Below are 17,474 nucleotides of genomic sequence, written 5' to 3'. Positions count from 1 at the left end.
TGTTCCTGACCCTGTGAGTCAGAAATCAGCTGTTCATCAGAGGGATGGCTTGTGGGAAGAAACTGTTCCTGAGTCTGTTGGTTTTGGCGTACAGTGCTCTGTAGCTCCTACCAGAGGGGAAGAGCTGGAACAGATTGTGTACAGGGTGAGATGGATCTGCAGTGATGTTTCCTGCCCGTTTCCTGACTCTGGAAATGTATAAGTCCTGAATGGAGGGTGGAGGATGTCAACCGGTGTGTGCAGGCCTACGTAGTGGGGGCGGGGAATACTTCAAGTGTAACAGCCAAGATCTTACTTCTGAGTAAGAAGTTCAGAAGGTGATAATTATACAATTACACTTACAGGTTTGATTGAGTAACAATCGGTTTTGACACAAACTACTTATCAACTGAGAGTCAAATATAATAGATTTGAGTCTATCCAGAGTAGTAGTAACTCTGCTGTTACTCAAATTTCACTAAAACCAAAACTGTATGTGCTGTGTGTATATTACCCTGTCTAACTAACAAAAATGTTTTTTTTTTTTTTAAAGCTTCCAGCCTCCAAGATTAAAGGGTGGTTATAAAAGATTAAAGGGTGGTTATAAAACCACCTTGTAAAAAAAGCCTTGTAAAAACCTTGTACACAAAGAACATGTGACTGTCTGTTTTTGGTCATCATCTTGTTTAGGTGGGAGACGTACACTGTATTGATGCGAGACTCTTTGGCAACGTCAGCCGCTTCATCAACCATCTGTGTGAGCCCAACCTGCTGGCTGTGAAGGTGTTCACCATGCACCAGGATCTACGTTTCCCCAGGATATCCTTCTTCTCCAGCAGGCCCATCAAAGCTGGAGAGCAGATAGGGTGAGTGGTGGAAAAACTATCTCAGCCATTTCTTCGGTCTTCCTTTTCCTTTTCAGAAGAGAACTTTAAAATAAAATGTTAAAGCAAAGATGATGCTGGACTGGTGTCTTTTCCTCACCAGGTTTGACTATGGTGATCACTACTGGAGGGTGAAGAGCAAGTACTTCACCTGCCAGTGTGGTTCCCTCAAGTGTCTCCACTCAGCTGCTAGCAGATAGAAACTCACTGATGACCACTGATCCCTCTTCCTGCCTGGACACAGTCTTCTGCTGTGACATCTCTAATGTCAGAAACACTGCCTTCTGAACCAGACACCATCTAAGAGTGATGCTTTGAAAATGGATATAAAAAGGATTTCACTTGAATTCCCAATTTTAAACCAGCAAATGAAAGATAAACATTGTTAAAATTTGTCATCTCAGAGCACAGGATCTAACTTATTTATACACCTAATACGGTAAGGTAAATAAGGTTTTCTATAAACAGAACACTGCAGCTTGCCACCAGTTTGAAATACTGTACATAAGAGTGGGTTTAACAAGTTTTAAAGAGCCAGCGGTCTGGTTAAAACATCTTAACATGTGATTTTACATTAATGGACTCTTTTAATACTACAAAGTGTAATATTTGTGGATTAATGAAGTGAAGTAATGTTTGTTTGGAAGTCCGATCTCTTCTGTAATCATGCTTTTTACTGCATATCGATTTAGCAATTAAACACATTTTTAAAGCATCAGTTCTGTTTGTTTTTTATGGTAAATTTTAGTTGACCAGAGAAAGTCGAGACCCAGCTTCTTTCTTTATTCCCGTTCAGACACAATTGCAGCAGTGAGGTTGAACACTAGCTTCTTCCACTAGCTTTGTGCATGGGGGAATTGTCATGTGGAAGCAGGAAAGGGACAAACTGCTGACACAAAGTTGGAAGCAAACTGTGAAATATCATGCTATGGTGGGGCATTATCATTTCCTTTCATTAGAAGCACTCCAAAAGTATATGGATTGTATATTGGGCACAGTGCCCAATATACAATCCATATACTTTTGTCCATATAGTGTAGTCTGAATTGTTAAATAGAGATAATTTCACAAACAAACATACTGGCATTTATAAAAAATGTTAATGTGTGTGGAATTATTGATTGAATGTAAGTGGTAATAATAGAGATGAGAGTCAAATGTGAAATTATAGTCATTGATCTTATACCTTCTCCATTGAGAATCATTTCTAATGAAATAAATTGGTGAAATTAAACTATTAATCATTTTACTGAGAACTGCTGGAATCCCCTGAAGGATCCTGAAGTCTGCCTGGACCTCACTGTGAAAAAACAGCAGATTACTCAGCAAGGTTACTGTTAGAATGTTAGGTTGGCAAACAGAAATGCAGGTCCTTATGTTCTGTCTGGACATTATAGTGATTAGTTTATGAAAGGCAAAAGAAGGATAAGAAAGCACATTTTTAACTGGCTTTAATCTTATGGGAATTCTTCACAGGGCACAATCTATATACTTTCATATACAAGATATAGTTTGGGTAGGGGATACCTTCCACATCTTTTAATGTCTTATTTTCAGATGAATTAACATCAACTTAAACCAGATTGTCATGTAATCTTCATCTTCCCAAGCAATACAGAACTCTGAATTTATGGAACTGCAATTTTAATTTGCCATTTTGTTAAAATTACATCTTCTGCAGTCTTACAGTGCATTTAAAAAATACCTAAATCTTAGTTTTATACTTGTTATTTTTTAACATTGGAAATGCTGTTTCAAATTATTTAGGGAAAGGTTATTAGTAAGCCTTTTCTATATTTTTCTGTCCTACACGTTCATTTCCATTGTTATTTAGGCCTCCATGTCATTTGTTGAATTAGATTTTAAGCTGTGCAAATAAATAAATCTCACAGTCAGAAGTATAAATTGGCTTATTTCATCCAAAATTCTTTTTTTTTAAATTCTTTGAACATTTCTTTGTAGTCTGTGGTATCATGTTTAAACTTATGTTCCTACAAGAATTGTTGCTGAAGATGTTTGCTTGTTTTACTTTTACAAATTTTGCCGGAAATTGTATCCTACCCAGTGATTGGTATACGCTGGGTACCTACCCGATACACATACGTTTAATTGAACAGCAGTTCCTTTTTTATTTGTGTATTTTATTGTTTAAATAAATTTGTTAGCAGTACGCTGACTTGGGCTATAGTGAAACACTATTGCGTCTGTTCATAACCACGCTTTTACTTTGAAAGTAGTACGGAAGTACGGAAATCTCTCTGTATTTCGTATAACTTGACCCCGGTGTGGCTCTCTCGCCTCCCTGTTGCTATGGAAACAGGGCCGGTCCAGGTGGAGCCACTGGCTGGCGTCTTCGCGGTCACGTGGGTGTCTCTGGGTAAGGAACAGTGAAGAAAGTGGCGTCTCTACATTCACAGTAAGGGCGAGTTTATGAAACAGCCTGCTGTGATTTCTCCTCCATTAGCGATTTATAACAGTGCTTTCCTTACCCAGACCGAGGGGCGAGGTGGGTCAAAGAAAACAATTCAGCGTTAGCTCGCAATGGAAACGAGTCTTCAGCGGAACAGAAATGTTTGTGGACGCTTTGTGGACGCAAGGAAAATGTCTTGACTGCTCACGCTGACGGTTCGCGGTATTTCCTATGCTGTAGTCTTTTGTGTTGAACAGTTTTTAAAGGGGATTTGGTAGATGGCGCATCCTGTAGCGTGGACTTGAAGCGTTGACGCCAGTATATTTCAGAGCTACTTCTGATGACCGGGGCAGGCAGCCAAAGAATGGACAAAAATGATGCATCATGTAATCTGTTTATCTAAACTTTGAGCAACAATTTTATGTCGGGGCGAGTGACTGCATGGGCAACAGCAGAGAGGAGTAGGTAACTGACTAATGTTGATGAAAAAGAGCTTTCATTTCCTTGTTTCGTTGTGAATGTTTGACTCTTCTGTTCGTGGACGTAACACGCACTTAAAGGATCTGAGGGACGACACGACAGTGTGTGTTGTGATGCTTCTCCTCCATTCCCTTTATTGTCTCAGTTTTGGTTTCTCCTGCAACATCTGTGTTATTCCGGAATGGCTCGCTTTGAAGACGAACCGACCAGCCGCTGTGGAGGCAGCTGTTCCACGGGCCCGGCCAGAGGTGCCAGCCGGCAGCCGGGGCCTCCGGGGGTCCAGAGAATGTACAAGCAGACGATGGCTCAGAGAGCCAGGACAATGGCTCTTTACAACCCCATTCCAGTCAAACAGAACTGCCTTACCGTTAATCGCTCCCTGTTCATCTTCAGCGAGGATAACATCATACGGAAATATGCCAAAAAGATCACCGAATGGCCATATCCTTACAGCCCAGTCCAACGCCGAAAAATACGTCCATTTAAGGTTCCTTGCTTGGCAGCGGATGATGCATGTATCTGGAATATGATACACTATCTAAAACTGAACGAGATTAAATACCCTTTCATTCGGCAAACATACAATATGCAAAGAAGCGTTTATATCATTAACATTTAAAACTTACACAGTTGGTTCTCAGGCTGTTTCCTCACATCGGGGAAGGAAGGGCGGCAGCTTGCGCCACAATTAGGAGCTTTCTGTAGAACGAATGTCCTGCCAGTTCTTAAAAAAGAGAAGGTCTTAAACCATTTTCTTCGATGAATGTCGGCTAGGACTGTTGACAAGCAATGGGACCTTAAAAGGCCACATTTCTATTAAAAGTTCCTCATATTTTAAAAAGAGAACTTGATGATTTGTAATTACTAAAAAGCCCTGCCCTTTGGGAAGAGGAGTGCACAACGTGTTGCTTGGTGTTTTGACTTGGCTTTCACTAAAGTTCATACATTTCTTTTATGCCAAATCTTCTATTACAGTTTCTTGTCAAGGCATTTTTAGGGATCTTAATCCTGGAGTATTTCTGTTGTTTCTCTCTATTGTGGGAAGATGAAGTGAAACCTCTGGTCAGAACAGGCATCATGTATTCTATCCTAATGCTGAATTAATGAATCAGGTTAGGATATAGTGCACATAAAGGCAAGGTTTAAATTTGATTCATGACGACACCATTGGGCAGGTTTACAGTAGACATTTGCCTCACTGACATTTCATTGTGAGGGCTGCTGGTGGTGCTGTCCGTGGTGCTGAACTCAAGAAACAGCAGGCTGGCCTCAGCATCAAGGCGGTGGCAGTCTGCATGGATGCATGACACCAAACAATCAAGCCTTAGCCATAAAACGCAGCAGGAAGCAGGTTTGAAATTAGCTGCTGTTGCAGTTTTAATTGATTTAGTTTGCACAGAATGATTTTGTGAGCATGGATGGCAACTGTTGAGTTTGGTGTATTGATCCACCTACAAAATAATTTCTCACTGCTGCAGATTTGAATACTTTCTGAGGGAAAACTCATTGATAAAACACCTCACTTGTTAATGAGTGTTATGTGCGTGTAATGGCCTCCATTACTTAACTCACTGGTTGGTAACCCCCAGTGCTAGTGTATTACTGAGCCCTTTCTGCTGATGCAGAGCAATCGACGCTGCAGGAGGAGCTATTGTGGCCCCAAGCAGCTGGGGGGCCCAGTGACTGGAGTCCATTGGCCACCTGCCTCTCCTGAGGACACTGTCCTGCTGGCAAAGCTGGAACAGTCCTGAGGGAATGGTGGATTATTAGTGCTTATGACAAAACAGCAGTGCACTGCAGGGATGGAAGATACCCAATAATCTGTCGCTACAAATCTCTGAATAATGTCTTGAAATAGCCAGAAATTCTCCTCTTACTCAACACTGCAGAAATGTTTACAGTATACAAAGTAAACAGTAATTACTATATACTGTAGCTGCTTTAAATATTTGTGGATGTAACATGTTATGTGTCTTTTATATTTTAAGAAAGCTACAAAACCAAACAACAAGGAACAATTTAGGTCCAGAAAGTATGTTCCCAGTACTCGATTTTAAGAGTTGAGGATGGAGTTTGCCATCCTCAACTCTTTACTTCTTCTTTGCTTCCTATGCTTTTATGTATTGGTTTAATGGTGTGGTTTGTGTTTGCATGTGTAGCAACCTGTGCATTTGCTTTCCACAAGAATTCTTTAACACTCTCACTCCATTTGAGTACTTGATCCTGGCCACCATTATAGCAAACTGCATCGTGCTGGCTTTGGAGCAACACCTACCGGCCTTAGACAAAACACCGATGTCAGAGCGTTTGGTAAGTAGTCACATGACTGCTTTCCATTTCCTACTGTACAGCTCTTCACACAGTGAAAATACACTGCAACCACTGTGATGATTTGCTCTGTTGTTTCTGTTACCACATTGAATGCAAAGGCATTTTGGTATTTTCATTGTTGATGTCTCTGTAAGTGAAATAGGCCTAATTCTAATCTATTCAGTATTTGTATAGCACCAGTTCCTGACACAAGTTATCTAATTGCACATAGAGCATAGAGCAGGTCTAGACTGTACTCTTTGTAATATTATTTTACAGAGATCCAACAATTATAGAATTGGCTCCAGTTTGTAGAGCAGCTCAAAGAAACATGGTTGTCTAGTTATTAACAGCTGGTGCAATCAAGTAATAGGCTTATGCTCTGCTTAATCCAATCCTTCTTTTTTTCAGTTCAGGTGACATTTGAAAATGTCAAAACCAAAATTAAGTAAAAATATCAAATGTTTACATTTTTCCTTCGGTGTCAAATAGTCTGTCCTCCTCAGCGCTGCAGGTTCAGCAGAACCCTGCAGCGCTGCCTTTGATCATTACCCCAGGTTTCCCCTGCTGCGCCCTCCTCCCACTTAAGCTCTCTTGTTAAATCTTTCGATTAAAGAAGTGCTGTGAACCCTTCTGTCCAATCAAAGATCTGGCAGCAGCAGGGGCGGGGCTGTTTTTAAGAATGAAATGTCACTCCCCGAGGCCAGGAGCACCCCAGCTTCTCACTTTCATAGATCCGCTCCCTGAGATGGGCTAAAACCCTGTCTGACAGACATGCCACAGAGTTCATGATGATATGAAGTGATCAGTATCATCAAGAGAGATCAAGATGCATTATCAAATTTCCTATACATCTTTTCTCTCTTTACCCAGCTGTTATCTAGCTCCAGTAAATATTCTGAAAACAAATGATTGTCTTGACTCTTGTCAGGGAGCTGTGGCTCTGTGTGTGCTAGGGCTGCAAATAACAATTATTTTCTCTTAGTCAATTTGGGGGGAAAAGCCCATCGCAATTTCTCAGGGTGATTGTTCAAATTTCTTCTTTTGTCCAAACCCCAAAGCTATTTAGATTACTGTCATATATGACAAAGAAAAGCAATATGACCTCTAAAAGTGAACTAACAGAACAGAACCTAACATGGGAGAAAATGGAACCAGCAAATGTCTTGCCCTTTAGCTTGAAAAACTATTATAGTTATTGATTATGGAGAAAGTTTTTTTTTATTTTCTTTTGACTGACGAATTGTTTCGGCTCTAGTCTGTGCTCTCTGTACTCTATCTGCTTGTGACACTGATGATGTCGAATTTGAAGCCTATTATGTCAACATCAATTCTAACTCCAATTCTATATTCAAAGCCAAAAACATAAACTGATAAAACGAGGGCTGGTGTAACGTTGGGGATTCTTCAATACGATAACTGAGTTTCAGTACCAAGACCAGAATGAAACATTCAGATTGAAAACAGCACTGTGTTAGAAAAGACAAGGAGCTGGGTTGTTAGGAGCTTGTTGTGTCAGGTACAGCTGAGAAAAGTAAATTTAATCCAATAAATCTTGGGATTCATTTTACAAGGTAACCAGGAATATTACTGATGGCCTGGACTGAAAACAGCTAGATTTTAGTCCAGCCTTTACTTTTGCAACCTGTCTTTGTTACTTTGTAACATGCTTGCCTAGTGGCTAGTGTGGCACACCCTCAAAAACACTGGTGGAGAAACACACTAAGCAGCAGCATACACAGTGACGAGACATCCGCATGCTGCCTCCCCTCACCCCCACTCTCCCTACCAAACGTTGGGCAGTCATTGAAAATAAAGTTGTTACTGTGATGTAGAGACAGTCAAGTCAAGTTTTATTTATAAAGCACATTTAAAAACAACCAGAGTTGACCAAAGTGCTGGTTACAATGTGCAAAGTTCACGGTTACACAGTGTTACACATGAATGATCAATTTATTACAAATCAATAACTTTAACCACTCTTGCTTGTAGGTGAGGCTGGAACATGTGCAGCTTAACCGAAGCCCTGGGCTGAGTTCAGCGCCGACCAAATGTAGCAAAACGTTTATTTCAATGGAAATGACGGTGCCTTGAACACACACCGTTGTATAACATCGTGAAGCGCGATGATTTTTACTTCCTTTTTAACACCGCTGTGTTTACAAACTTGTCAGAGCTAACCGGGTAACACCTGTGACAGTGTTTCCAGGAAACATGTCGTTCAGTCTGAAAATGCTACAAAACGCAAAACGTTTTGAGATTGAACTCGCCCCTTGTTTACCGTTTGTTAGGACCCGCCATACTCTGCGTCTGATTGGCTAGTACCTTAACTAGGTACTGCACATGCGCAACTCCAAACAAAGATCTAACAGAAGTGAGATGCTTTACAACGGCGCGTTCAACATACAGGGTGAAAAGTGGTGCTGCAGCAATGTGCAGTATGACAACAATATGGATTTTTTTTGAAAATTAAACCATGTACACCTATTCTGGTTTAACCCCTAAATAAAATTATGATCCTGAAAATGAGCATAAAATGAACTCTTTAAGTATCAATAAACAGTCCTATGTGTTTATGCATTATTTCATAATGCAGTTCATGCAGTGGTTCTCAAACTTTTTCACATCAAGGACCCCTAAACTGACACAAAGTAGATCACTGACCCCTATTTGATAAGATTTTGCTTTCAGATATTTTATTACATAAACTGTATGAAACCTCATGAACAAAATAGTCATACATTCTATCATTGTGTTACTTACTTATTATAATGAAATAAATAATTCCCCTTTTTGCTGGGGACCCCTCTCAAGGACCCCTGGGGGACCCTGGACCCCACTTTGAGAACCATTGATTTAGAGACATTGTTTAAAAGAATACCACTGCATGAAAAGGAAGGCCAGCACCGGAAATTTATCATGAAGTTTACAACAACAGAAGCCATGGTCAAACTAGCGTTTATAAGGTATAGGTCTTGTCAGTACTAAGATTTTATTATATTTTTTATTTTATTATAATATATTTTTTGAACCGATTAACTTTCTGTAAATAAAATGTACCATCACCAAGGTCTAAATACAATTTAAAACCTCTGTGCTCCCATGACCTAATTCAGGTGGTAAAATAGTGACGCCCTTTTCTATTTATTTTGTTGGCTTAAAAGAAGTCAAGCTGAAATATAGTGGATCTAAGATGGAAGTCTGTAATTTCATGAATCCTCCTTACTCTACTCTTTTTTTTTTTTTTTTTCATAACAGGATGACACAGAGCCCTACTTTATTGGGATATTTTGTTTTGAGGCTGGCATCAAGATCATCGCCCTGGGCTTTGCCTTTCACAAAGGCTCCTACCTGCGCAATGGCTGGAATGTAATGGACTTTGTGGTGGTCCTAACAGGGTGAGTAGCACTGGCCTAATGGTTTATACAGCTGCTAACTGACAGCTGATGGGCATCAGCGATTAATGATGGGAGGGAAAGCTCTGCTGTGTGTTGTTTCTAATGTTAAGTAGAGCTGAACCATTCCAGATGGCAGGGTGTTTTCTTCCTGTCTGAATAATCGGAGTCTTGATACGGTGTTGTCCACATTAGACATGCAGAAAACCAATCATTGTATATACAGCACAGAAATTACTGCAACACAGGATTTCAGGGAAATATCTTTTGTGGTATTCCATCACACATTATGAAAACCATACACATTTTCCAGCAAATGGGCTGTTTCAATAAGTTGTGATGGAGCTTGTGTGAAATGACGACGGCTACTTTGTCGATGATGTCAGAGTCAGTTTTATTGCCAGGTAAGTGTACACATATGAGGAATTTGACTCATTGCTCACGATGTGCTTACTTATACAATAATACCATAACACAATAATAATAAAATAAAATCAGACACAAACTACAGAATAGACAACACTAATATACACACTATGAACAAAACAATATAGACATATTGACAAATATTGCAGTGATCAGAGTGCAAAGGATGAGTAAATTAGGTGGATATGATATACAGGTACACATACACATACATGCATACATGTAAATGTACACAGTGTGATGGAGCATAGTGCAAAGGATGCTGGAAAAAAATAAATAAGACCTATGACCTGAGGTAGGTGTATTGGTATACAGTATATACAATATGACATAGTATGAACATAGTGTGAACAGCACTGAAATAGCGAATGGTGAATAAATAAATAATAAGTGGAAACCAGTAAACAGGTGCTGATTAGAGACAGAGTTACTGGGTTATTGCACAGGAATTGTTCCTGACACTGTGAGTCAGAAATCAGCTGTTCATCAGAGTGATGGCTTGTGGGAAGAAACTGTTCCTGAGTCTGTTGGTTTTGGCGTACAGTGCTCTGTAGCGCCTACCAGAGGGGAAGAGCTGGAACAGGTTGTGTCCAGGGTGAGATGGATCTGCAGTGATGTTTCCTGCCCGTTTCCTGACTCTGGAAATGTAAGTCCTGAATGGAGGGCAGGTTGGCACCAATTAATTTTTTTTCTGCAGTCCTGACTGTCCGTTGTAGTCTGCTCCTGTCCTTTTTGGTGGCAGATCCAAACCAGACAGTGATGGAGGTGCAGAGGACAGACTGGATGATGGCTGTGTAGAACTGGATCAATAGCTCCTTAGGCAGGTTGAGCTTCCTGAGCTGATGTAGGAAGTACATCCTCTGTTGGGCCTTCTTGATGATCGTGTCAGTGTTGGGCAACAACTGGTGTGGGGTATAGTGGAACCCAGAAACCTGAAGGATTCCACAGCAGACACAAGGCTGTTGAGTATGGTGATGGGGGGCAGAGTAGGGGGGCTCCTCCTGAAGTCCACGGTCATCTCCACAGTTTTGAGCGTGTTAAGCTCCAGGTTGTTTTGACCGCACCAGAGAGCCAGCTGATCAACCTCCCATCTGTAGGCTGACTCGTCACCATCCCGGATGAGGCCGATGACCGTTCTGTCGTCAGCAAACTGCAGGAGTTTGACAGATGGGTCCCCTGAGGTGCAGTCGTTGGTGTAGAGGGAGAAGAGCAGTTGTGAGAGCACACACCCCTGGGGGGCGCTGGTGCTGATAGTCCGGGTGCTGGATGTGATGTTCCCCAACCTCACCTGCTGTCTCCTGTCAGTCAGGAAGTCTGTGATCCACTGACAGGTGGAGGCTGGCACAGTGAGCTGGGTGAGTTTGGTGCTGAGGATGTCCGGGATGATGGTGTTGAACGCCGAGCTGAAGTCCACGAACAGGATCCTAGCATATGTCCCTGGAGAGTCGAGGTGTTGCAGGATGTGATGCAGACCCAAGTTGACAGCATCATCCACTGACCTGTTAGCCCTGTAGGCAAACTGCAGGGGGTCCAGCAGAGGGCCTGTAATGTCCTTCAGGTGGGTCAACACCAGTCTTTCAAAGGACTTCATGACTACAGATGTCTGGGCGACGGGCCTGTAGTCATAGATGGAGGGTTTTTTTGGGACCGGGATGACTGTGGAGCGTTTGAAGCAGGAGGGAACTTCACACAGCTCCAGTGATTTGTTGAAGATGGGGGCCAGCTGGTCCACACAGATTTTCAGGCACAATGGTGAGACACTACATCACAACAACAGCATGTCTAGAAAGTAAGCTGAATGTCTGTGGCAAGTCACTTAACGTTACTGACACACAAATCATGGCTTCAACTGCTAGAATAGTGTTGTGAGCCTTGGTCCGAGCCACGAGTTTGTTTTTAATTTACAGAGCCAGGGCTGAGTACAAACACCAGATTTGCTTTGCTGCACACACAGAACTTATTGCTTATTTAGGGCCCGAGCACTAACCGTGCAAGTTCCCCATTGAAACTATAAGGAATTTTTTTTTTTTTTTTTTTTCTGCAAAGTAAGCTCAATCTTGGGGGCCTAAACATACTTGAAAACTCACCATATTTTGCACACATGTCAGAAGTGGTGAAAAATTTCATATTTTATGGGTTTCGCGCATGGGCATGGCAAAATGACTCGCTAGCGCCACCTAGAAAATTGGAAGAAATTAGCCCCTCGTCCATGTTCAATCTACATGCACGAAATTTTCTGGGGACATGTATCATGTCCAGACACACACAAAAGCCTCAAGAACCCACATCCTAAACTTAACAGGAAGTTGGCCATTTTGAATTTTACGGCCATTTTTGGATGATTTACACACTCCGTACTTTAACGAACTCCTCCTAGGCATTTAGTCCGATCGACTCTAAATTTCTGCTGTGCCTTCTAAAGGCATTGACGATGAAATGTTGTGCTATCTGTGAGTTTTCGTCAATGGGCGTGTCTGTGGAGTGGCATCAAAGATCAACTCTTCGCCATGACACAGGAAGTTGTTGTAACTTCAGTGTACATGCTCACATCTGAACAAAACTTTTACGTGCTTGATAACTCTCCCACCCCGAAGACATCTACACACCAATACCGATTTATATTCATAGCGGCAAGTGCTATGTAGCTCCACATAGGGGACACAGGAAGTGACATATAACACATTCATGCAGCGTCGGAACCGCGTAGCAAATTCACAGCTGCACAGGCAGAGCTCCAGAATATGCAACTCGGCCGGCTGACACCCGGACGCGCTACAAGTGTGAGGGCCCGCCCAACGCTGCTTGCAGCTTTAATATTCCAACTGTTCTTCAATATATTTTAGCTATTTCAATAATTTATCTACTACATTTTTTATTTCAAATCTGTACAAACCAGTACAACTCCCCTGGTTGGGAATCGCTGCCCTATACCACACAATAAGCCCCGACTGTATGATATGTAGGCTCTTTGGACAACACATTTCTAAATTATTTTATTGTGATATTTACTTGATAATATGTTAATTTACTACACCATTCTGAACAAGAATTTTATAAATAAACAGCTCGTAAAGCATTATTTATTATACATTCATGGGTGTTCATTGTCCTAAAGCTTCAGATCTTTTTTTGGCAGGAAAAAAGCCCAAGAACTTAATAATGCTTAGTTTGCCCATCACTAGTGTTCAGTTGTTAAATGGAGTTGTTTTTGTCGTTATACCGCTACAGTTGCTTTAAGGATGGAACAAACCACTGATTTCAATAATAATAATAATAATACATTTTACATAAATGTATATCCACATTTGATTGAACTGTTGATTGTACTGTCTACATACACGTCCTACACAATATTGCCATTTAGTTATTTATGTAGTAAAAAGGCCCAGCATGTATAGAAATACTGCTAAACCGCTTGTAAGCTTTTCACTCTATCATTTCAGATTGTTGAGTAAACAGAGAGGATCCCTTGGTATTGAATGAGAAACCTAGTACGGGAATAGTGCTGCTGGGGGGGGCTGTGTTGTGAACGGCCCAGCCTCTCTTACATAATGATACACAGATTTATATGACCCATCTATTGAGGCTTGTGTCAGAAACCTCATTGCAGTAAATGGAGCCTCCCCCAATTCCCAAATCCCTTATCAGGGTCTCCGCCCCTCTTACTGGTAGTCACTGGGAGTGTCTGGGCCTTTGTGCCTGTTGGCTGAAAAGAAGGGGAAGCAGTCGGTGGAAAATATAATAAATGATATCCACCTGAATGACTCTGTTTTTGACGGAATGCAGATATCTCTTTGTGTTTGCATCTGCATCCGTAGGGATTTATACTAGGACCAGTGTTTTGGGATGTTTTATCTCCTGTTTTTTTTCTACCCTTCGGACAACAATAGGTTTGGTTTCCATTCATTTCAGCCATACCTCCTTGAGCACTCCCGGTCTCGTCTGATCTCGGAAGCAAAGTGGGTAGGGCGTAGTTGGGCCGCCTGGGAATGCCAAGACATACTTAGGGAAATTCAATTTATCCACTATGATATTGTTATTATTATATAACACATAGGTCCAAACTAGACACACATGCACAAACAGGACCTACACACATTCATTTCATATGAAGAAATAATTGAGTGAGCCATGCAGTCAGGATCCCAAAGCAGTTAGGGGTTCAGGGTACCTTTGGCAGTAACCGGCTACTAGTCCACACACTGTATGAAGGGTCCATGCTGGACTTGAACAGGCCACCCTCCGGTTCCCAAACCAAGTGTCCTTCTCCTTGAGCAAGTTACTGAACCTCAGATGGCTCTTGATGGCGGTGCCATCAGTGTATGAATGTGTATGAATGGGTGAATGTGTTATTTATTGTAAAAACCAGAAAGGCGGTATATAAGTACATTCCAGTTACATTTCACTTGTGTGAAAATAACCTTGCAGATTTGTAACTTGTTTGAAGTAATCCATTACAAATGCGAGCTTTTAGACTTTTCAAATCAGGCTGCACTTTAAAGCTGTATTACTATGCAATTATCGACATGTAATGGATTACCTACCATAAAGTGTAAGACTAGTGAAATTCTTTTATTTTTCTCATCGTCAACAAATCTCATCAAAAGACCAAACCAGCAATGAATGGATCCTACTAACAAGTATTGTGTGTGTATCCAAAGCCTGATAACATCTTTCTCTGGACCACACAGCTCCATTGTTGTCCAAAAACTATTAAACACATGAATGAGCCATACCATTGCATTGGTTACCGCGTTCCTTCATTGCCATTAACACACACTCCTTTATTTTGACTCAGTCCCACATACTCTGTCCTGCTGCCCCAAATACTCACCAGAGCACCAAATGTGGATTAATCTGCTGCTGTATAGTTCCCAGCAAACACATTTCTTCTAGTTGGAGTACGGTGACCAAGTGTTAGGAATTTACTAAATAAAATTTAAAGAGGTGGGATTGTGCTTTTTGGCTTTTTCCCAAACACTAGCTACCCTCCAGGCAGTCAATGGACAGAGTTGTTCCTGTGATGTAGAGACAGAGCTCAGTTAAAACTTTATGGATGAAAGATACATTTGTTACAGATTAATAACTCACCACTCTGAAACTCTTGCTCCAGTCTATGTTGCCAAGCTGGTCGGCAACATATACAGCTGAAACGAAACCCTGTTTACCGGCTTCTCGCTGTCCCGCCCTTCTCTGCTTCTGATTGGCTAGTAGTCCTTAACTAGGAACTGCGCTTGTGTAACTCCCAACAAAGATCATTTAGATCTGCAGCAATGTGCAGTATGACAAAAATATGGTGTTTTTTGGAAAATTAAACCATGTAAACCTGTTCTGGTACAACCCCTAAATATGATTTTGAACCTGAAAAGGAGCATGATACCACCTCTTTAAAAATGAAACATATATTTGTGACCTGTTTTTTTTGTTGGTTTTTTTTGTGATTAAATTTATTGATTTAACTAAATGAAAACCTACAGTTACAACATACAACCCCACGCTGACTGAACGCCCCCTCACTCATTGTCACCACATATGCAAAAGACCTGTGTTGTCTGCTTATGGACACATCCTCCCACAAAATTTAAAACACAACGAAATACCATAATAATAAAGACGGTAATAAAAATGAAGACCAAATAGACAACAAACTCTAAACCAAATATACATATCTTATACATGAGATAATACAATGACTACATAATATATAGTCTCCACATCATATCTCTTATGAACCCTCCAGAAAGCACTTTCCCCATTTTCTGATGTAGACTACACTCTTGTAAAACGTTTAAATTACATTTTTTCAAATGCTGCCACTCTAGGCCATCTCAAAAGCCCACTCTTGGATTGAGGGTACCCCTGCATCCTCCACCCGCTCAGAATAATCTGAACCAGCTTCTAGTGTGTTTATCTATCCCCATTAGGACTGAGTCATCAAACAAATAGTCTTGGGCTGAATGGAACCAGGGTCCCCGCAATTCAGCTTTTTGTGCCATTTTCCGGTCAGGCCTTTAGACACAGGTTATCATGTATTCTGGTCCAAAATTACTGGGCCTTGTCACAGGACCATAGTACATGAAGTAAGGTGCCTTCCTCTGTGTTACATCTCCAACAATTTGGTCTGTCTCTTCATCAAAGTCTAAACAATCTGGAGGGAGTCCAATAAGAGCTATGCTTAATCTTAAACTGGATGAGGCACATCCTCGCATCAGGTGACATAGTTTTAATATTCCTACAAATTCTATTCCACTCCTCATCATCTAGTGAAATATTCAGACCCCTTTCCTATGTCATCTTGAGGGCTGACCAAGCTCCATCACCCAGGTTTTGAATCGGCATATAGGTATAGACATAAGGAAAAGATAGTATAACACGAGCCTTTTTTCATGCTGTGGAACTGGTCGGCATTGATGTTAGGTGTGGTAAAGGGAAACAAAATACAAATAGTCATTATGTTTCAACTGAGAGAGCTGAGATCAGTACATAAGTTTACTAAACGTATGTACTGGAGGGATGTTATTTAAGGGCTACACTTAGATATGTAAAATATCCTTTATTAATGAGTTCTCACTGAATAAAAGACTTGGATTGTGTTTTAGAAAGAGAATCTTTGTTTGTTTTTGTAGAGCCTGGAAAACGTCCTTTGTTTGCGATGTAATGTTATCTGTATGAAGATTTGTTCTTTTCTGACAAATCGCAGGTGAGTCCTCAGATTTGTTGTGGTTGTAGGTAAGACAGCTACTTTTTACATAGTCAGCAAAACAGCTTTTTTTGTGATTTTGCCTATGGCGTGGAACCCAAAATACTTCCACACACAGCTTCCTAGTGTTTGTGTAACTATGTATGACCTGTGTGTGGGTATATGTGCATGTCTGCAGAATCTGATTTTAGCTCAGCGTGTTGAGTGTAGAGGTTAGGGTTATTGACAGGTTGTCAGGGACTGTATGCAACCAGGGGCCTGTGTGTGGATGGGTGCGGCTGAAGCAGGCCTGATTGAATTGGAGCTGAACAGGCTGACATGATAACCATAATTGAAGGGCCGGGTGGCGGATAGAAGCCATTATAGTAGTGGTCTAAGGATCTGATTAGTGCCAGGCTCACTGATGGGCTGAGCCATGTTGTCAGGGACACACGGTATTGCTAATGTAAAACTCATGCAGCTGAATGCTTAAACCTACATCACATGATGATGTCCATTTCCTGCAGGATGTGCCGTGAAGCTCATAGCAATTAGGCAGTGTCTCAGTGAATGATTATTCCTTGCATTCAGCTCATTTGGACAGGCCTACTTTTAACATGAGTGTATAACAGGGATTTTCCCATCTCAAAATGATGCGAGGTGATACCATCCTGATCACATGCACATATCTACATGTGTACCTTTTTATACCATGTGTACCATAATTAATTTTTGTATTTTAAAATTATCCCCTCTCACACTTTTATTACACTTTCATAAGACAGAATATCACTTAGCCCTTTAAATCAAAATCCAACAGACATCATTCAGTGATGTTTCAGCTGTAAAGCCAAAAAAAAAGTTACTGCATAATCCGTACTCAAACAGAAGTGTAAAAATGACAAGTTGTG

General features: G+C 41.0%; 2 protein-coding genes across 2 annotated transcripts in view; both read left to right on the top strand.

The window, feature by feature from the left end:
• The window catches only part of LOC119891667 (histone-lysine N-methyltransferase EHMT1-like), an 11,858-nt gene extending 10,277 nt beyond the window's left edge, over positions 1–1,581 (top strand). Inside the window, exons 15-17 of the mRNA XM_038703458.1 lie at positions 95–145; positions 670–845; positions 967–1,581. Coding sequence (XP_038559386.1) covers positions 95–145; positions 670–845; positions 967–1,063 — 324 coding nt within the window. The 3' untranslated portion in view covers positions 1,064–1,581. The remainder of the gene's footprint in view (positions 1–94; positions 146–669; positions 846–966) is intronic.
• A 1,650-nt stretch (positions 1,582–3,231) lies between these two features.
• The window catches only part of cacna1ba (calcium channel, voltage-dependent, N type, alpha 1B subunit, a), a 254,241-nt gene continuing 239,998 nt past the window's right edge, over positions 3,232–17,474 (top strand). The window contains exons 1-3 of the mRNA XM_038704210.1: positions 3,232–4,194; positions 5,958–6,063; positions 9,322–9,461. Coding sequence (XP_038560138.1) covers positions 3,935–4,194; positions 5,958–6,063; positions 9,322–9,461 — 506 coding nt within the window. The 5' untranslated portion in view covers positions 3,232–3,934. The remainder of the gene's footprint in view (positions 4,195–5,957; positions 6,064–9,321; positions 9,462–17,474) is intronic.

Source organism: Micropterus salmoides, unplaced genomic scaffold, assembly GCF_014851395.1.
Source record: "Micropterus salmoides isolate LMB-PRFRI ecotype aquatic unplaced genomic scaffold, ASM1485139v1 Ms_hic_scaffold_7, whole genome shotgun sequence".
NCBI lineage: Eukaryota > Metazoa > Chordata > Actinopteri > Centrarchiformes > Centrarchidae > Micropterus > Micropterus salmoides.
This window is presented reverse-complemented; position numbering and strand designations above follow the sequence as displayed.